We start from the raw sequence: 21,362 nt of genomic DNA, 5'->3' as shown, positions 1-21,362 counted from the left end.
ATAAAGGCCACTAAATCCAAAATGGCTGACTTCCTGTTGCGTTTTTCATAATGCTCCTTGAGACTTTTTTGTTCGTCTGGTCATGATAGGCATGTGTACCGATTTTTGTGTAGATCGGTGAAAGCAAACTCAGGGGCTGCATTCTAGGTGGCGCTGTTTAGCCATTTTGCCACGCCCATTTCTAATTACTCCAGAATACTTACATTTTCACCACTTCATGAGTTTTCAAGTATGTTTACGCCCTCAAAATGGCCATTCATTTAAATAATAATAATCAGTTTCAATAGGGCCTTCGCACTGTCAGTGCTCGGACCCTAATAATAGCAGCACTGAAGATACCAACTGCTGATGTCATCTTCTCTATGGATGTCATAGTAGTAGTGGAATAGTTTATAATTTCTCTCATCAAATATTGTGAATGTCACTGTCAATCATATTTATACATTATTCACTCAGTTTTGCAGCTATGTGTGTCTCGGCTCTGATTCAGTCCTTCTCTTGTTATGTCCCCAATTAGGTCTAGGAGTAGGGGGAGTAACATAATACCAGATTAAAAGATCTCAGGAGTCAAGTAATTCATTTTAGGTTGTTTATTGCCAGCAACGGAAGCAAAACAAAACCAAAATAACAAACAAAACTCATCCCTAACTAGAACCAAACACGTCTAACTTCCAAAAAGAAAGGTACAAAAACTGAACCTGCCTGGCAGCTCTTAAACAGGAGAAAACTGTGTTGAAACAAGATGGCTACTCTCCCCTACAGCTTCCTGGCCAAAAGTCTAACTAAGAATCCCAAAACTAAGAGTAGAATTTGAGGAATAACAAAAAGTTCTCTAGTACTAGCGGGCAAACAGCTCAACAAGTACATACATACAGGCAGTGGATTTAGCATTTTCAATGTATGCTGTCTATTATCTCTGCCAAGAAGCTTCTGTTATGTTTGTTTTGGAAACAATATTACACAAAAGCAACTGACATGTTTTCCATGTAACAGGATGCAGTATGTGTCAGGAAATATTTGTACAGTTTAGAATCAGGGGCCAGATTTATTTTCACATTTTGTTTATGTCTCAGAGATGAATTTATCTAGATTCTAGAGATACTTTATTGATCCCCCAAGGGGGAAATTCTTTTTACACTCCTTATTTTTTAGCCTGCTCACTGTCAGGTGTTCTGGTGATAATTTCAGTTTGGTTCTGTCTCTTCCCGGTTTGGCCGTAGTGGACTGATGAGAGGTGCAGACAAGGTAGAGATGACCGGTTGATTTGGGCTGGTGCAGGGACGGCTGGATGTCCAATAAGGAATATGGTCACTCTCTCTCCCGGTGCATTACCGCCACCTAATGTTCTGGAGTGTGCGTCAGAGTGTTTGGTCTAAAAAACTAGAGGGACATTACTTAAAGTTAAACCCTCTTCATTTAACCAGTTTCTTTTAAAAACTCAAACAATACTTCATATTGTTCTTCTCCAACACTGAACAAATTCTTCAGGCTTAACTCTTCCACCCCACATTTCCTCAGCTCCCTCTTCAGTTGATCTCTCTTTGTTATATATCTGACAGTGACAGATGACATGGTCCATAGTTCCCTCCCATAAACCACAGTCACACTGTCCTGATGGGTGCTTCCCTATTTAATGCAGTGTTTTGTTTAGTCCTGTGTGTCCTATTCTTAGCTTATTCTTTCCCGATTGTATTCATTCCTCCCACTTTTTGCTTTATTTGATACAGATGGCCTCCTTTTCCTCCCTCATCCCATTGTTTTTGCCCGTCAGTCATGATCTACTTCTAATTATTGATTTGGCTTCAGCCTTACTGAATGTTACCTCCATATTTATTTCCTGTTTTAATGCTTGCTTAGTGTGAGTCTGCCCTTTCATTTCCCTCAATGCCCCTGTGAGCTGGGCTCCACATAAATCGGACTTCAGTTTGTGAATGATGTAGTCTATACAGTGTTTCATATATTTCGTAGAGAATATCTGCTCTGCAGTGGGATGACATTAATTGAAGTGATAACGCTGATAGTGAATCTGAACATACAACCTTTTTGCCAGGATGACGACCAAACGACAAAAAGTTTACAAGCACAGGAATCAACGGGTAACGAATCGAAGAGCAACCTGCGATGATCAGCACATTTTCAAAGTCAAAATCAAACAAGTGATATGAATTTCCTCATATTTGATGAAAATCCAGACATAGAAAACACAAAACAAACAATGTTAACAAAAGAAAAACATGGTTGTCGAAAACTTTCATGAGCTGATGGAAAGAAAGCACAATTAAAGAAAAGCATTCAATTTGTTCTGCATTTATAGGAAGGGTTTTTAGTTTTCATATAATTCAAAGCCGCCTTTTATTTTTTTTAAAGGCAGATATTAAAAAATCCCACACATTTGAGTTTCCCAATATTTACTCTGAAATTCTGAATAAAGCTGAATTATATCTGAACATGTTTGTAAGACATTGATTGAAATGATCACTGACTTTATTTTTGTTGATCTATTTTTGCTGGGTATACTACCACCACTGGGCCAAATGTCAGTTAATAAGATCTTCTGCCCCGAGGTTTGAGCTAAGAATGAGTTTCTAAATGATGAACTGTTACTGCTCCTGTGATTAAATCAAACATATCGGACAACTTTCAAATTAAAAACCTAGTGTTACAGCAGTGTGTTACTATTTAAGGCATCTTGGTCATAAGACCTCAGAGTTAAAACACACACTGTACACAAACTGCAACACACAGGCCATCACAATATGTCTGTGTACACGTACCTTCAAAAACCAGCAGGGACATTCAGCCCTGTAAACACTCCAGACTTAGACGCAGAGTTCAACGTCTTTAACTTATTCAGTTAAATTAAACAAGTTTGTCTTTTCAGCTACATTTTTTTAAAGGAAATCAGATAAGCTGATGCAAAAAAACTATATTCTAAATCCTTTTTCCAAGACTTAGCAATGCCAATACCACATTATTCAGTTTTTCTCTTTCCTCTCGAGTGTTAATAGGTTTTTGTGAATGTAAAAGGTCCACACAGAAAGCTCAGTAATGAAGCTGATACTGATACCTGCGTCTGATGCCGTCGTAGGAAAGTAACAAACACGGCAGAATGAAATGTTTGGTCAGCATACCTGTTTATCACTAACCGATCACTGCTCCAACTGAGCATGACCGGAGTCTTCAGCCGGAAAGACTTACACTGCCAAAGCAGATGTTAACCAGAGGTTGGTGATAAAGTCACAGAAAAGCTGTTGCGATTAGAGATGTCACGATATGAAATTTTGTCAGAGGAAATATCACAGTTTCACGATTATTTATACTATATATAGAAGGAAAAAGCCACACAACAAACAATATATAGCAAATAATATACTAATGAACTAAAATATTTATTGTTATGACAACATCCAATTAGTTTTTATTGTGTAACTTTTGGCTTTTTAAAAGTAATTCATGTAAGCTATTTTATTTAGTTGCCTTATTATGGAAGGTTGGTCAGTGAATTTTTGTCTCCTGTCTTCATGTGTCTGGGACTTTTATTGTGGAGGGTCACCGACGGAAATTGGCTACATTGGAAATGGTTAATAGGAAGAGAAAGAGAGAGAGAGCGAGAGAGGGTGTTTGTGTGTGTGTGTGCGAGAAACAAGGATTTCTCCTCTCACTGTGAACTCCTCCAATGGAATTTTTTCCAGCGCTGGTGGAAATTAGGCCGTTAAGTCAGTTCCCTCTTCTCAACTAATGTTTTAGTGGCTCGCGCACACAAAACGGGAGAGGTTGGACACCATAAAAATCGTGACGTGCTGTTATCTTAACATCGGTTAATCGTGACATCCCTAGCTGAGATCTTGAACAGGATGGAGATCAGACCACAATGGGAACACAGTGGTAACTGTAAACAACAAAAGACAGTTTCCCCTGTTTCCTTGGTCCCTCCAGCACTTTCTCAGTCATTCGAAAATAGTTTTTAAAATCATGTCTAAAATCTAAATTTCTGCACAAAACATTCATGTTTCAAAAAAATAACCATTGTGGGTCCAAAACCAGAGTTGATGGCACCATCAGAAAAGGTCACTCAGTAGTTTTAGAGTTCATCTTCATCACTATTGTCCCACGATAGGTGGCTTGGAGATCTCCGAGGAAGGAGTTTGTGCTTCTGTCAGGATTCCTCTCCAGCCTCCTGGTTGATCACATGGTGGTATCCCTGTGTGCTCATGGGTGATTTCTGGCAGCAAATGATCCCAAGGATGAGGATGATGAGGAAGAGGAGCAGACAGCTGGACACCACCAGGCTGATGATCACCTCTGAAGACGGACAATCAAAAGAAAGCAAAGGAGAGGGAAGGGGAGAGGAAAAGAAAAGAGGAAATTATTTTGAGTTTTAAAGTCAGTGTGTGCGGTTATATGTAGAGCTCACCTGTACCAGTCTCTTTGGAAGGCTCCTTACACTCCTTGTCCCTGTCATCTGAGATAGAGGGCTTTGTAATTCTCACAAAGTCGTCCAGGGGGCAGTCAAGGGAGCAGCCCGGTAACTGCAGCCGGTACGGATCCACTGTGCTGTCGTTCCGGTAAAACATGGACACTGAAACAGAGCTGCATGCAGAGAGGGGAACAAGACAGTGAAGACAAGCTATAAACGTTTCATTATAATTATAGTGACCACAATGACGATCAGTATTGTCAAAGAATTGTCCAAATATACTGGAAATAACTGAAATCATTTCATTATTATTGTTATATTGTTAAAAGGAGGTTATGTTTTTATTTGAGTGAGTTTGATTTTTAGCAGGATTGTGCAAAAGCTACTCGACGGATGTCCATGAAACTTGGTGGAAGGATGCGGTATGGGTAGGGGACGAACCCATCAAAATTTGGTGCAGATCTAGGGATGTTTTCCACTTCCTGTAATATTGTAAGACATTTTTCAACCTTTTTTTTAACTTCAGAGAATAAGTTATGGATCTGGATTAAAAAGATCAGGCATTTTAAGTGACTGATTTTTTATCAGTTTAACAATAAAAATCCAGATCTCTAATTATCCTAGTATTAACTCCACAGGATAGCATTGAGTCATTGTTGGGTGTGTGAGGGGTGTGTGTTTTACCCATTGTCATCCCTGTACAGCTCAAATATATGACAGGAGGCATATGGTGGCTGTCGACCACTGAATATGTCCATGCTGCTCTGAAGAGCAATGACAGTGGTGTCATGCTGCGAAAGGAGAACACACACATCTTAAAAAAAATATCACTGTTGTGTCTTTACACTACAAGAGAAGCTCCAGACAGTTAGCTTAGCACATAAACACTGACAAACCCCACCTATGAGTAATTCAAAAATATTAAGTTTTCCATATTTTAATTTGCGCACCGCTGACAGCATCATCATTTTGAGTTGCTGCGTTGGATCTGGGACGGCCATCTTGGAAAGATTCTTCACTATTTCACCCAACAGCATCCCTGAAAAGAAAAAGACAGGAAGTATGTCATGGGATTTGTTTACAGTTAGAAAAAAATCTGTATCAGCAGACTTAAAGGGATGGTTCACTGAAAAATGAATATTCACTCATTATCTACTCACCACTATGCTGATGGAGGGGGGGTGAAGTGTTTGAGTCCACACAACAGCAGAGTCTCAGGGGTAAACAGTGTTGCAGCCAAGGGGACCTCTTTTACAGACGTAATAAATTCGAGGAGGATATCATAGGACTTTTAGGCTAAATACACGGTGTACGAAAAGTATGGACACACCTTCGATTGGAATGTAGACAAAAGAACTGATATCCTGTCTCGCTTTGGAGAAACTAACATATATCGTAAGAATGAAAAAGAATTTTGCTCATTTATGGAGACCTTATATAGATTTTCTGGAAACTCACAACCTTGAATTGTGATTCATTGTACAAGTTCTGTAACTTATGCACTGCTGTGATCCTATTGGAATTTATTATTGTTTTATTTAATTATTATTCATCTACATACTTATTACCATTGTTTTATTTTTTATATTTTCTTCTTCCTCATCTTTCGGCAGCTCCCTTTTCGGGGTTGCCACAGCGGATCATCTGCCAATATATCCACTACCCCTCCTATTTGTGATCCGCATTTTTGTTTTGGCACAAGTTTTACGCCGGATGCCCTTCCTGACATAACCCTCAACATTTATCTGGGCTTGGGACCGGCACTAGAGCTACCCAAAAGTGTATCCCTAGAGGCTGATTTTTTATTTTTTATATTTTATTTTATTTTATTTTCCTTTTTTAATTTTTAATTTATTTTTAGCCAGATTGGGGTATAATGTGTTAAAATGTTCATGTTTAAATGTCATTGTTTAAATCAATGAGAAAATCACAATAAAAAATATGTTTAAAAAAAAACACGATGTACACAACGCTGCTTCGAGTCAAACACTTGGATGACACCACTCGAGAACTATGGAGGCATGATTTTTTTCCGTTTCTTTCTTATGTCTGAAGAAGAGGTCGCCTTGGCTGCAACACTGTTGACAACCCTGGGACTCCAGAAGGGTTCCATCAGTGTAATGGTGAGTAGATAATTGGGAGCTGCGGTGGACTAGTGGTTAGAAAAGAGGGACATCTGGCTGGTTCAAGTCCACGGACTGGCAAAACATACCTGGACCAAAGGATGGACCAGACCTGGATCTGATAAGAGTCTAAGAGGACAGATGGACTCTCCCTATCCCACTGTCTAAGTGCCCCTGAGCAAGGCACCTTAATCCCCCAACATCTGCTCCTAAGAGCTGACCACTGCTTCGTGTGGTCACTGTGTGTACTGTGCTCACACTGATTAAAAGCAGAGGGTCAATTTCCCCATTGCATGTAGTGCTTGTGTGTTGTGGCACAATAAAGGAATTTTAATAATGACGCAATTTTCATTTTTCAGTGACCTATCCTTTTAACCCTTTACTCGGAATAAAAGGGGAAAAAGTTTGAGACAAGACATTATAATTTTATGTATAAAATACTGGTGCATTTCTATTGATCGATGGTTTTTGGACATTTTCACTGATTTCAATAATTCATGGATCTTGACAAGGGAGTCAGCCGCTGTACAATCATGAATTTTGTCATGGATCTGAACATGGTGGGCTGACCTGGAATTTTTTATCCCTTTCTTTCACATTGTGAGACTGGGCTCTTTGCAGAGATCTTAATTGACCTTTTTTTTCAAATCAGTCTATATATTTGTGAGCCATTAAAATTGCTCAAATGGAAGTTGATACAATGAAAAAATGTCTAACTTTGTCTCTGCTGTAACAATTTGAATTTCACTGAGACTGAGTCACACACACACACACACACACACACACACACACACACACACACACACACACACACACACACACACACACACACACACACACACACACACACACACCTCCTTGAAGTCGGCTCTTTTCTTGTTGTTTGTAGACCCCAAAAAAGACCTGTGAAAATTGGACATCAAGCTATGATTACATTACAAAACGTTTAAATCCAAAATAGCATTTATATGACCATGATAATTAAAATAAAATATATATATATTGGATATAGGCAATTGGACTTGGTTGTGTTTGTTGAAATAGTTTGACCTCCAATCAAAAAGGCTTCTTCAGTGCTAAATGACTAATGGGAGGCTCGATTTCTTACCTTAACAATGGTGTTTCAACCAACCGCCAACTAGAGGGTTGTTGGTGTCCCCTGACTCAAGATATGGATTACTGATGTTTCCTGTAAGTTTTAGACTAACCATGCCGCTCTCTGAGTCATTAGGGTCACATTAGTTGGGTCGGGGATGGGTAATTAGCTGTCTGGATAAAAAGGAAAGAGGCCTTCTGTTGCTAGATCCATACTACTACGTTTTCGTACAAGCGTCACTGATCCTGTTGTCTTTGCCAACAGCTGTTGTGCAGTTAAATTCTGTATTTTACAATGGTACAACCGCTCATACGCATGCATGCCCAGTGTATGAGTGGTCACGTGTGATGTCAGCAGGGTGGGTCAACGACTCTATTGGATGAGAGGTGAAACGTCTCCAAGAAACTCAAGCAAGTCCAGTTGCTCCACATGTTTAACTGCTGAGACACACTGACCTTAATGACTGAGAATCTTTTATAGTGCTATACAAATAAACTTATTACTTTTACCTTTGTTCCAAAGTCTTTGAGCTCTCTGAGCATTTCCATCACAGCAGGAGTCACCCAGTCAGGAGCTGACATGTTGTGAACGGACTGAGAACACACACACACACACACACACGCACACACACACACACACACACACACACACACAGCTTAATTACTCTGAAAATTTTTGGGAAACTGTGACAGGAAAGAAAATCCTACACATGTTCCTTAAAACAGCCCGGGCAAGTCACAAGCCCAAAACAGATACTTGTGAGATTTAGTTTGTTGCAGATCAGCCCACCATGATTTTATCTTGAATGAACTTCTCTGTTGAAATTCATGAAGCCTAGCAGGATGCTATTTTTTTCTGTGAAGCTAAACGAGGCAGAGCAGATCACCATGCCTGAGAAGAGTGGCTTATCTAAACATCTTACTTGAAGCACATTCTAATCATGACATTAGAACAGAAACTGCGAATTCTTCAACATGGCATGCTGTCAAATGTTATGATTGTTTGTTTGTATGTGTGTGTATGTTGTGTGCGCTCACCTCACAGAAGAGTGTGTCATACACACTCCAGACTGTTTCCACATGGACTTCAGTCAGTCCTGTTTTATTCTTCACCAGCTCCAGGATGTCCTGAAGACAGAAACACAATGTGGTCTGTAAACACATACCTAAATTCACTCCACTTTTTTGGCATGGATCATTTTTCATGCACTATTTATTCAGCTTGTCTTTTTGTTTATCGTTGACTTAAACGCATGGTCAAGGCTAGAATATTAAAAGTACAATGTTCAAACACAACCATAGTAAACACAACCACCTAGTAGTCTAACTAGCCACCACACTTTCAAGATGACAATAAAAACAAAAACATAGTTAAATACATTTGACATTAAATAGTTACATTACACGTTTTCAACTGTTCATCATTGAGTCTTTCCTTTTGTGATAAAAAACTTTAATTTGAGGATATTTAGACAAGAAAATATCCCAATCAGGCTAAAAGAAATGTCTATGTATTTCACAAATGATATTGGCAGCCTATATATAAGTGAATAAAGAAAAGAAAGCGTACTTGGTATTTATTGGTGACATTAATGAATTCCTCACTGTGTTCAGTCTCATTCATCAGCTGTTTGTAGCGAGGGCAGTCTCCCAGAGGAAATGAGAGAAGCTGAAAAACAATTAAAACAAAGATTTCAGACAATATGCTTAGAATTATTCAGTTCAGTTCTGTGATGAAAAACACACACACACACACACATACGTTATATATATATACACGTACCCTCTCTTCACTCTGAGGCACAGTGTGGACAGGAATCGGCTGCCACTTCAGGTTGGGGTTAAAGACCTGCTGACCACTGGGGGGGTAGAGACCTAGATGGCAACAGGAGTCAAAATAAAACAGACTGTGAACGTGAGGAAGAGGAGTCCTACAAAGTGAAGTAGCTCTGACAGACTGTAGAAAAAGCAGGAGGAAGAAGACGTAGCTGATGTACAGACCCGCCAGGTTGGCCTCAGCACTCATCAGCGTGCGATCGTAGTCTGTACTGCGAACTGAGATCTGAGAAAAAAGCAAGTGACCACTCAAATTTATTTAAACTAGCAGAAAACCCCATTAACAAGGCATAGTCCAAATATACTGGAGAGAATGATTACACAGATGACACCATGCTGTACTAATCACGTGGCTCAACTTCATCACAAAAGCCAGGATGACCCATTACTTTTTCCTGTCTTTGTGGGTCATGTGATCTGAAAGTAAAAAGCAGAGTCCCACCTCATGTCTGTTGTAGGATTCATTGAGGAATCCCTTGTATCGATTCCTCAGGAACTGGCCGAGCTCAAAGTGCTGCCTCATCCCAATCTACAAACACACATTAACATAACATATAATAATTCAAAGCTCCCATCTATCAAGAAGCTCACTAACGGTGCAAACGTTGGCTAATTTCTAAAAACACAGGTAACTTCATGAAATGATGCACCAGTCCCTAAATGAATGGTGTATATACAGTGTATGTATTTCAAGCCCCAGGATATGTAAGACATGTTATTACTTGCGATAACTGTCCAAAGCCTTGTGGCCAGTCGCTTTCTTGGTGCGGGTCTGTGGGAAAGGCTTTGACTGGTGAACGGTCACCATGGCGGAACAGCTGAAGGGGAGAGAGCAGATGTCAGGTAACTTGTATCTTGAGGGTTTCCCCTCCCCGCAACAAAAACAATTAAGAAGTATAGAGCGGAGAAAAGGTGCGGTGCTCAGAAACACAAAAGCAGCGAAATACTGGAACATTTTATTGCATAAAAAAGAGCTGTGTAACCTGTGACTTTCACAACGGCACAGGATTCATTGCTGCACTGTATCTTCCCTGGCTTGGAGAGTTTTACGTTTTGATATTTCATTGGTGTAATTTTTCATTTTGTTATTTAGAGAACAATCGTATTGGCCTTTTACCTGCCACGCATGTTGATGTTGCAGTTGCTCAACCTCTCACCACATGAAACTAACTTGAACACAGAGCAGCTCCTCTAAAACAGAATGTGTCCCAATACTGGTTCAACTTGTGGTGATTGGAACGATCTTGCCAAACATTATTAAGCCATAAAGTTTGTGCTTCAAGTTTGACTTGCTGACAGCTGAATCACGTTCTCTGGCTGAAACGTATTTAACACAGCATCAACATGTCTCCAGACTAAAAAGAAGGAAGTGAAAATGAATAATGAAGGGTGTCAAAGATGTTAGGATACCATTTTCCTTCCTTTTACAGAGTGCTGATTTGCGATAACGGTGCATTTAGAAAAATAACAGCAAATATAGCGTATTTTAACAGCTGTACGCTACTCACCCTGTATGGAAGTGATGATTGTTGTCGTTGTTGTATGGCTACACTAATAGAAATAGCTCTCTCTTCACCACTCTAAAAAGAGCACTTGTCAGTGGCAGTAAAGTGCTAGAAGTAATTTCAAGAAGTGATTTCTGGGAAAACAAAACCGCAGCTTTGTCTCTGTGAGACTCATTGAGTTTAAAGCTTTGGTATCTGAACATTTCCCTCCGGGGATTAATAAAGTATTTCTGATTCTGACATGGGTTTGCCTACTCACTAACGACCCAGCATTTTCGGCAGGATTGGAGGCATTTTTGATGCTGGAATCTGACCATCTCAAATTAAAAAAGGGAAACATTATTTAAAACAGAAGTAGGACAGAAACAAAGGCAAATCATACTGTGAAAGACATACACACTGCATTTCATTGTACTTGTTCAATGTGCCAATAAAGTTTAACCTTATCTAATAATATTGCAATTATGTATCAATGTACTTAACAGGGACTTTTTAAAGGCATGACATTTATAAAAAAGAAACCACAACTAAAAATGCTCTTGTTAATAAATAGATTCTAATGGTGAAAGTAGGTTGAAAGTAGGAGTTGTATGTAGTCAATATGGTCTCATGACTAGATGCCACCGCATGGAGTTTCTATTCAGGTGGAAATACTGGGAAGCCACAAAACCAGTCTGTGTTTCTCGTTTTCTGGTATGACTACGTCTACAGTAGCTGGATAAAGTGTGTACATTCGAGTTGAAGGGTGGATTATACCTTTAGCATTGCTAATTGTATCTGCACCACAATCCATTAATAGCCAGGTAATGGTTTTCTCAGAAAGAGTGCAATAATAAGTCAAATCGAGAATAGCTACCCTAACAGCTGCAACAAACACACACAAAAATCCATATTGACCTGCTGACCAGAGCACAGTTTAAGACTGTGACAGATTGTTGATGTCAACGCATCAACACAGCAAAACACGAGGGTGTCAAATGCTACACAAATTCTCTCATCAGTAACACATTCCAAATCTGTAAAGCTAACAAAACAACGGGAACAGAGGTCAAGAGAGACAAGCCTTAAAAACTCAGATTAATATGATTTAAAAAATAAACAAAGTCAAACTAAAAAAATAAGAAATGTTACTCTTCCTATCCCAGTTGTCAACTTTGTTATTGCGAGATTTCTTCCCCCTGTAGCGGTCACGGTGTTTGTGCTCAAAGCTCGCAACACTGAACTGCACTGCATCTCTCTCACATCACCGCAATACCGAGCACAGATGTGTGAAAATTCACTGGCACTCATCTGTTAAACGCAATAAAGTGTGTGGGTGTGAGTTTTAGAGGAATAAACAATCTTCACACCACCCAGACAGCTACAAGAACAATTTTAAAACATGTTAAAGTACTTGAAGTTGTAGCAGCTGTATACAGTATATGAAATGTATTGTCTTCAGGGTTGAAGCTGCTCGCATTTCAAAAAACACCAAGCGCAGGTCCCACAGCTCTACAATTCTTCTTACCTTTAAGTGGTGGCCATTTAAATCTAGGATAGATTTTAAATGGTTGTATTTATATAGAGCTTTTCTAGTCTTGATGACCACTCAAAGCGCTTTACACTTCAGTTTGCCATTCACCCATTCATACACACACTCATACATACAGTGCATCTATTACTAGCACTTTTTGTTGTTCTATGGAGAAATTTGGGGTTCAGCAACTTGCCCAAGGACACTTTGGCATGCAGATGGGAAGACTGGGGATCGAACTTCCGACCTTCTGGTTTTTTTAAGACACTTTTAATAACTCCAGGTCTGGACCCCAGTTATATTATGCAGCTACTAACTCCCTATGCTCCAAATTATCATCTAAGGTCATCCAACCAACACTTCCTATAGTTTTTAAATCAAGGCTGGTAAGTAAGGGTGACCAAACTTTTGCAATTCCAGAGGCTCTGGAATTCCTTGAAGATAATATTTACAGCACTTATTATGACAGACATTTATATGAAAGGCTTTCAACACCTTATTGTATTATATATTATATTTATGTTATCTCTCTTATTTCTGTTTTGTCTTATTTTGTTCTGTGTTGTTGTATCCCTGTGTATCTTGACTTGACCCTGACCCAAGCTGGCGTTTCTGAAGATACTTCAGCAAGTGCTTCTTCAATACAAGTGCTTAATTCTGTGTTTAAAACCAGGAAAACAGACACAATGGAGTGGTCCTCAAGTTGGGGTCTGTTGCACACTGTCATGAGGTCTGTGGACGATTTCAAAATTCCATTAAAATGATCATGTATAGATAAGACATGGTGGAAAAAGTGTTTTAATATCTGCCAAAGACATTTCTCCTGTGTTGATCTTTCACATAACGAAGCAGCCAAATTATTCCATGTGACAAACATCATACACGAAGGAGTCCCCAGACTAATAGGTCACCAGCCTTTTAAAGCACAAGATCACTTTTTAATTCAAAACGTAAGCCGAGATCTACCACCCCAATGTCTTACAAAAAACCCACTTAGGAGGGTCACATTTATTATTTTAGTATGAATTCATGCATCTTCAGCTCCTGCAAATATTTCACAATAAAAAACTTTTTAAACAAAAGAATGGATTCCGTCAACAGAAACGCTGGAGTGCTTTTGTTTTGTGTTTGTGACATAAATTCAACAGATAAACATTCAAACTCAGGTGAAAGATCATTTTATTCTGCAGTGAAACACAAAGTTGATCTGTCTATGTCACAAACGTATTTACAACACTTCTTGAACCCGTTTCAAAGTAAAAGCACTTCAGCGTTTCACTTCTGAATCCATTTATTTGTTCTAACAGGGCTTTGATTGTTGCCAACAGACCAGAAGATGCAGGACTTCATACCGTGGAGTCCTGACATTTACTTCAGTGCATAATCCGGCTTGTATTGAAGGAAATGCAGGAGATAAACCCGCTGCTCCGCCGCCAGTAGCGGACACACTCCTTGGTTTGGAAAACACTCAGCACTTCTGCTATGTATGACCCCAAGACATTTTCAGTTGGACCCAGAGACCAGATACACCATAGAAATAAGGTGTGTTGTTTGATCACTTGACAGGTTTAGGAATGATGATAACTAAGTGTAGCTCAGGAATATTATAATGATCGAGGCAAACACAGGATGTCTGGTGATTTGTATGTCATAATGACACATGCTAACTTCCACATGCTTCCTGTAAGTGTTCGTATAGAAAGGCTTTCACACATGTTTACATAAATAATACTTATTTACTTGTACACATGTTTTCCTTCCTAAAAAACTACTTTCGTTGTTTCTTACCTTCTTTTCCCGATAAGATATCATCTTTTACAAAGGGTTGGCATGCTATTCTTTGCTCGGGGCATTGATACTAAACACACAAAATGTGTTTGTTCGAAGCAAATAAACGTTGCTAGATCGAACCCCTGAAGCCGAATTGACTCAAAGACCTCAAACGCTCTGTCCCGATTCAATTGTAATGAAAAGAAATAAATATGCTTTCAAATAAGCAAAGAAAAAGAAAAACTCCCTAAACTTCGAAGGGAGTTCAATAAGAGTCAGTCCACTCCACAGTGGGACACGCAGAGTAAACACGCCACAACACTGACATCACTCACCACAGTCACATAAACTAGTTTCTTCTCGGCTGCAGCTTCTCCACACACAGAAACCACCGTTAAAAGAATTAGTCCGACAGCAGACGCCATGATCACGATCCTGCAGCTCACGAGAACCGCTTTCTGTTGCTAACTGTCTTCTTCTTCTTCTTCTAGTTTCAAGACAGGTAGCGCCCAACGCTAAAGGTGCGTCACCGCCACCTACTGTGCTGGAGTGTGGGTCAGAGTGTTTGGTCTGGGGAAAGACACAAATAATACGAAATCAAAACTTAAATCATCTTCACTAATGTAGCTTATTTTAAAAATGCAAACAATACTTTATATTTCACGTCCTCATTGCTGAACAAATGATTTACATCCTCACCACATCTAGCACAGCTTCTTTTCCCTTGACATTTCATATCAGTATGTCCAAGTCTTTGACAGTTGAAGCATCTTATTGGTTTTGGTATATATTCCCTCACTGTGTATGTCATGTATCAGCACTACTCTCTTTGGAAGAGTCTCCTCCTCATATTCCAATAATATACTTTCACTATCACACTTCACCCCTTCTCTGAAGGCCTGTAATCTCTGTGCATCCTTCAATTTCCCACCTTTCAGTTTTGCTCATTATTTCTTCTATCAACTGGTATTCCCCAAATTACTCACTTATTCCACCTGCTTCCCTTCACTCTGCTTGCACTTGTCACATTATGCTTTACCATGTTTAACCTGTGGTTAATTTAACTGGGCTCAAAGACTGGACTCCATTCGCTTCAATAAATCATAATATTACCTAAAATTCATTCACTTCCACTTCACCACTTTGGCTCTCAGAATTAGTCATCAGTCTCATTTGTTTCCTTGCCACTACTCCACGAAAATAATTCCCTTGTTTCCCTCCTTTCCTTTCACTCTGCTGACTGATTTCCGTACCATTCCCACTCCCCAATCTGTCTGACTCTCCCTCTGCTGGCCCATTCACAGCATAGCTGTGCCAGCCCACTCCAGAGACCAGACTAATCTGAAATAGTTCAACTCAGTTTAACTCCAAATGAACAGATGGCAGAATGAATGAAAGACAATCGCAAAATCTTTTCATTACATGTGTACCCCCGAGTTAATTCTCCAGAGCTATGAGTGTCTATAATAATAACAATAATAAAGTAATGTGGTGGCAACACAATAGGGTATGTCACTTTATGACGTGTAGCCACTCTATAGTTTGTTTTGGAGGTACATCTCTTTTTACCTGGGGGTTTATGGGGTGACACAGTATCCTGCTGATTTAAGGTGTTAACCTGTATCTGCCTGATTAGTCAATATAGAGAAACATGACGTTTCTAAATGATGATGAACTTTTGGTGCTAAGTGAGTAGCCGACTGTGTCACGGCCTATAGGAGTGAGGACTCGATATGTATAGTAAGAGCACTTTCCTCACACGTCGCTCTCAAGATACTTTCAGACCTGCAACAGGGTTTTATTTGTGTTTTACTGCCAGCATTTATGTTTCATTTTCTATGTGAGCCCATAACAGTAAAACAGTTTCTGTGATTACTGGTTTATTCAGACTGTGTTTTGAGTGTTGTTGCTTAATGCTACAGTACATATCATTAACGATTGATAATTATTATTACAGGGATTGGTTCAGAAACCAGTGAACCCAGTGCTTAGGCTGTCATAGTGATTGAGGTCAAAAAAGTGTTACACATGAAGACAAAATGACCTGGATGAGAAATTTAACAAATTAGTATTTTTGCCTGTAACATGACTAAAAAAATCATTTGATTGCAGATTTCCTGTCGAACATATTGCTGCACACATCTTAGTGGTACTGGTGAGATAAGTGTTTGAGAGACTGATAAACCTTTAACAGTAATGTAAATTCTTGATGAAGCTTTGTCTTTCAACAAATCATCATCAAGATTAATCATCATCAAGATTCAGATTAACTGGACACTGAAGCCCATTTAACAACTTTGTCTGTTTGAAACCAAGTGAGAAATGAAAACACTGGAAATACTGATAAATCAAAAGGTATTTTATTTGTCATTTCATCTCGGCCAACAGACTGAGGTCAATGTGAACAGAACAGCACGGACACACGCAGACAGGCAGGGCAGCTGCCACCTTATCCATGTTTCCCACTCAGATGTTTCCCATGTTGACCTTCACACATCTCTTGTTTCTGCAGCGTAAAATGGTTCCGATTTCAGACTTTGTGATGGTGCCTGTGATCATATGAGCTGTACCCTGCATGTTCTGTCCCGTGTGCATCTACAGCATCAAGGTGTGTCAGTTTATCAGGATGTTAGAGTGATAATCCGACCGCAGATGCCTGTACCATGTCACTTCACACATGGATTCACCTATTTTAACTCTTACTGTTTGTTGTGTCCAACATGCATGTAAATGATTGCATTGATCTGGCATTCACGCCTAATTTAGATGCATAAAAAGTGTAAAAAGATAAAGAAAGTTTCATGTTCTCAAGACATGTTTTATGATAAACCAAACCACAAAAAAAGGTAGAGAGAGACTTTAAAATCCTGAAGGAGAAAGTAAAAAAAAAAAAAAATACAAACACACAGAACAGCCAGACACGGTGTAATAACACTGTAACTCCTCAACTCGATGTTAAACATTTCAGAAACAGAGACAATGATCAACTTCACCCAGGTAAAGAATGATTTCTAAAAATATAAAACAAATCCTCTACAGACATGGAAATTACCTGCTCAGAGATGATGATGCGAGTTTAAAGTCCAACTGAAATCACATCTTTAGTTTTTTGTATAGTTTTTTTTTTCTTCTCTTTTGTCCGACCAGCTCACAGTGGCCACCAGTGGCAGGAGACCATAATAAACAGTATCAGTGTTTATATTGCCGGTATAGAAAGTTTTATTAGTTAGTTTTATTTTACAGAATAAACATTGTGTATTTATGTTTATATTTAAGGTAAAAAGGTTTATTTTTTAATTCAAGTTCTATATTTGGTTGTAATTGTTGTATTTATGATAACGTTTGTGTTCTAATATAAAATATCAAGCCTCACTTACATTTCTTTGTCATAGTAGTTTGATAACGACATCTTAGGAATCATTGCCAATCTTTAAAATCTATTTATAGCAGCCGATACAAGTATATGGATCAGATTTTTTTTGTGTTGTTTTTTATTTATGAAATGTTTTGATCTTTCTCGGTATCATACCTTAAACTTCCATATCAGTCAGGTTCTAGTTGTAGCTATATGAATTCCCCCCTTTAACTTTCTGATATTTTCTAAAAGCTGAGCATAGGACATGAGCAGATGTGTGGGCTGGGGAAAGAAAATAAATGCGCCACATTTCAGTTGGACTTTAAGTGGAAAAAAAACCAACTAAATGAAGAATATCTTCATTCAGAGCAGTGATATTAAAACAGCATTCGTATCTGAAATGAATTTATTAAAAGGATTTTAAATGCTTTCTGACCCGGAGGCTTCTTCAGAAAAAAATAACTTTACTCTGCCCGTCAGCCTCCGTGGCACGTGCTTCACAAAACCCATGCTGCATTTACCACTTCATTAGACTTTAACTATTCTCTCAATCCTTTTCTTCTTTCCTTGTTTCCTGTGGTTTATGGCTTAGTGGTGAGTTCACAAAAAATAAATATAAACTGACATGTGGATGCAGAGTCAGTGGGCAGCAGAGACGAGCTTCTTAAGACAAGTGATTTCTCTCCAAGCAAAACATGCAATCTCAGGATTTACAGGCAGTTTAACCCTTTTTTTATTTTTATATTTGGTCAGTGTGAAATCCTGGCTGTCACTTCATTCACTTTTTCATTCATTTATTCAGTCATTCATTCCTGTCTAACGCTACACTGACGAGATGTTGACCCAGACAGTTTACACTCGGAAACAGGTTAATAATTTCGGACACATTAAACCTGCTGAGTTCCATACTCCTGTGTGTGTGTGTGTGTGTGTGTGTGTGTGTGTGTGTGTGTGTGTGTGTGTGTCTGTCTGTCTGTATGTGTGTGCATGTGTGTGTGTTGTAGACCGGACGTGTCTGGAAGACTAAGGTGGCGTCTGAAGGGACAAACGTATAAGCACGTGAAGCACACGGAAAGCACACACAAACATAAATAACCTGAGAGCTATGGAGACCCTGGGAGCGGAGGGCAGCAGCACACATGTGCACGCACACATACTCACACACATAAAAGTTATTTTGAACTCTGTATCAAAACGGATGTGTGAATAAATCAAAGTAGTTTGATGTGAGAGAATGAAATGAGGCCAGTTTTCAGCCTGAGGGCCTCATTCATTAAAAACATGCCCGATGCAGATTTTGTGCTTATGACCAAAACATGTAATATATGGAAAACTGATCTTTGATTATTAAACCAGTTGATCAAAATATATTTCACCAATTATATTAGATATTTATACATAAATCTCAAAATAGGGACATTAAATGTTTCTTTTATCAGGTCTTTACTTGAATTAGATAAAAATCAAATCATATTTTAATAAATGAGGCCCCTGAGAACCAGAGATTAGCTTCAGTTTAAGTCTCTTTCTGACAATCATCCACAAACTGTGCATCTGTAAATCTTTCTGAATTTGTCACAGGTTAAAACACCATGTGACTCGTCCGCTCTTCAGGAATCTTCGTGAGAAAATCTCTGACCCCGATTCAACATGAACAAAAGGAAGCTGCAGCATTCGCTCTCGTCAGGCAGAATTCAGAAAATTCTGAGCAATTTTTCAGCGTTGTAAAATCGTAACGTCAAGATTTCAAGTGTTTCTAGCAATTTCTGAGCAACGATTAGAGGTTTCTGCTCTCCGTACGCCCCTCCTCGTTCTTAACCATTTTCTTTCCATCTTCCTAAAATCAGGACAGCAGCTGTTCAGCATTGTTGATTCATTCGTGATGGGTTTGGATGACTGTGGCGTCAGTGGTGTTTGGTATCAAAGTGAACCAGTCTGAATTCCATGTCTTTTCATGGTGACACCTCGAGACTGATGAGACAAAGTGGAGAAAAGAGTTAACAAAAAAGTTTGTCTAAGTTTGTGTGTTCGTTAAACATTTTGGCATAATTTCATTCTCTTCCATTACCGAGGAGTAATAAGACATAGTGTAAGATGTCTTAACTTACAGACGGACAGATAGATACAGTAGATAGGACAGACAGACGAGAAATACATACAGTTAGAGCTCATCTCACAAAAAAAGAACAAACAGTATGTTGAACAGTATGGGCTACATTTTATCGCACTACCAGCAATCAGTAACAGCCTTCAAGTTAACGTGATGCATGTCCCGTCTCTCTCTTGCGTTAATGCTGCCCGGGGTTCAGCAGCACAAAACTCCACCCTTGGCGGTTCTCTGAAAAGGCCACCAGGGGGCGTACAGTGACTCTGTGTGGTCTCACAGAGACACAGAAGAGAGAAAGAGAGGGAGAAAGATGTCTCCTGCTCCTAATTCATCCTGTCCATCCTGCGAGTGAGCCTGGGTCAGTCCCTCTGTCCTGTGTGTCACTTTCCATCCGAACACAACCTCTTTGTTGTCAGTGTTGGAGGCGGAGAGAAGGAGGGGGGCGTTTACTACCAGTCTACAGCCCCACCTCCCACCCAGAGTTCATACGGTTCAATCCCGACCAATCTGTCGCCCGGCTCACTTTTTCTTACCAGACTTCTCTGAGCGCTTCGCCTCTGACTTCCCACCTCGATCTGACCTCTCCGACCTTTCACCTCTCTCCCTCTCCTTTTCCTTTTCTGCCCTCTCAATCCGATCGCCTCGGTCCGAGCGCTCGCCACCTCGCTCTGACCTGTTGTCTGCCTTGCTGCCGTCGCGGCGCGTGCCCTCGTCTGTGGATGAGGTAGTTGGTTGGGGCTGACCCCATTTGGCAATCTCCTCGTGCTCTGTAATACTGGCAGAGATGTTGGTCACCCACGCTTTGAGGTCGTCCTGGTAGGAGAGAGTGAGTGAGGGGAGAAATCAGCTGATCTATCGTTTACAGTTTTTGTCTCTTATGTTACTTTAAAGGACCAGTCTGTAAGATTTAGGTGAAATCTTGGCAGAAATTTTATATAAAATAAAACTAGTGATGTTTTCTCTAGTGTGTAACCATCTAAATTGTTTTCTTTACCCTAGAATGGGCCCTTTATATTTAAATACTTTATATTCACATCTGTAGTGGGTCGTCTCTATGGAGGCAGACATGTCTTTTACAGTACATCATCAGTGTGTAATAATCTGAATTGAACAAACTATTGTTTTCTTTCTTTTTATGACAACTGAACCTTTTATGACAACTGAACCTTTAAAGGAACCTTTAAAGGTTCAGTTGTAGAATTTAGTGACATCTAGTGGTGAACTTTCATGTTTCAGCTGAATACCCCTCACCTAACCCTACCCTTCCAAACATGAAAGAGAATCTGTGACCGCCTTCAGTTTTCATAAAAACTCAAAAGGTGTTTTTTTGTCCAGTTTGGGCTACTGTAAAAAACATGGCTGCCTCCATAAAGAAAACAACAGTTCATACAATTTAGATCAGGGGTCTCAAACTCACGGCCCGCGGGCCAATTGCGGCGATATTTTGTGGCCCCCTACTTGACATCAAAGTTTTGTGTTTTTCTCAAACGCACCTTTTTGTCGAGTCGTTGCGAGGGCCGTGCTTGCGCACCATTCAGTAGTATCTGCGAGCCAAATTACCCAATTTTTTTTCTAGGATGGTGAAGCAATGACCCACACTACTCTGCCTCTAATGCGTTTTATTAACTCGCTTACTATCGT

General features: G+C 39.5%; 2 protein-coding genes across 7 annotated transcripts in view; both read right to left on the bottom strand.

Annotated features, from left to right (window-relative positions):
* Window positions 1–3,356: 3,356 nt before the first annotated feature.
* On the bottom strand, window positions 3,357–14,756 carry acp2 (acid phosphatase 2, lysosomal). Of its 2 annotated transcripts, none has more exons than XM_069534416.1 (13): window positions 14,595–14,756; window positions 10,194–10,289; window positions 9,914–10,000; window positions 9,637–9,697; window positions 9,419–9,510; window positions 9,206–9,304; window positions 8,674–8,763; window positions 8,146–8,229; window positions 7,395–7,443; window positions 5,368–5,456; window positions 5,102–5,208; window positions 4,415–4,590; window positions 3,357–4,302 (listed from the first exon to the last, which is right to left on the bottom strand). In XM_069534416.1, the coding sequence occupies exons 1-13, from the start codon at window positions 14,682–14,684 to the stop codon at window positions 4,157–4,159; spliced, it is 1,266 nt and encodes a 421-aa protein (XP_069390517.1). In that variant the 5' UTR covers window positions 14,685–14,756; the 3' UTR covers window positions 3,357–4,156. The 2 variants fall into 2 exon arrangements, with proteins under 2 accessions (XP_069390517.1, XP_069390518.1); XM_069534417.1 differs by lacking the exon at window positions 14,595–14,756 and adding an exon at window positions 10,980–11,098.
* A 4,451-nt stretch (window positions 14,757–19,207) lies between these two features.
* Window positions 19,208–21,362, bottom strand: part of LOC109630351 (spectrin beta chain, non-erythrocytic 4) — a 60,896-nt gene continuing 58,741 nt past the window's right edge. For 4 of the 5 annotated variants that reach the window (XM_069534266.1, XM_069534267.1, XM_069534268.1 and 1 more), the window contains exon 43: window positions 19,818–20,534. In XM_069534266.1, coding sequence (XP_069390367.1) covers window positions 20,241–20,534 — 294 coding nt within the window. In that variant the 3' untranslated portion in view covers window positions 19,818–20,240. Of the gene's footprint in view, window positions 19,586–19,817; window positions 20,535–21,362 lie in introns of those variants that run through there. The other variant, XM_069534269.1, reaches the window with a different exon arrangement.

Source organism: Paralichthys olivaceus, chromosome 11 (genome assembly GCF_024713975.1).
Source record: "Paralichthys olivaceus isolate ysfri-2021 chromosome 11, ASM2471397v2, whole genome shotgun sequence".
NCBI lineage: Eukaryota > Metazoa > Chordata > Actinopteri > Pleuronectiformes > Paralichthyidae > Paralichthys > Paralichthys olivaceus.
Note: the sequence above shows the minus strand (reverse complement) of the source record. Positions and strands in the feature narration are given on the sequence as shown.

Excerpts from the sequence above, each read along its gene's own strand:
- acp2 (XM_069534416.1), bottom strand. The coding sequence starts at position 14,684 with ATGGCGTCTGCTGTCGGACTAATTCTTTTAACGGTGGTTTCTGTGTGT. Across the intron at positions 9,511-9,636 it reads TGCTGAGGCCAACCTGGCGG|GTCTCTACCCCCCCAGTGGT; the intron begins GTCTGTACATCA and ends GTTGCCATCTAG. Across the intron at positions 4,303-4,414 it reads TTCCAAAGAGACTGGTACAG|AGGTGATCATCAGCCTGGTG; the intron begins GTGAGCTCTACA and ends GTCCGTCTTCAG.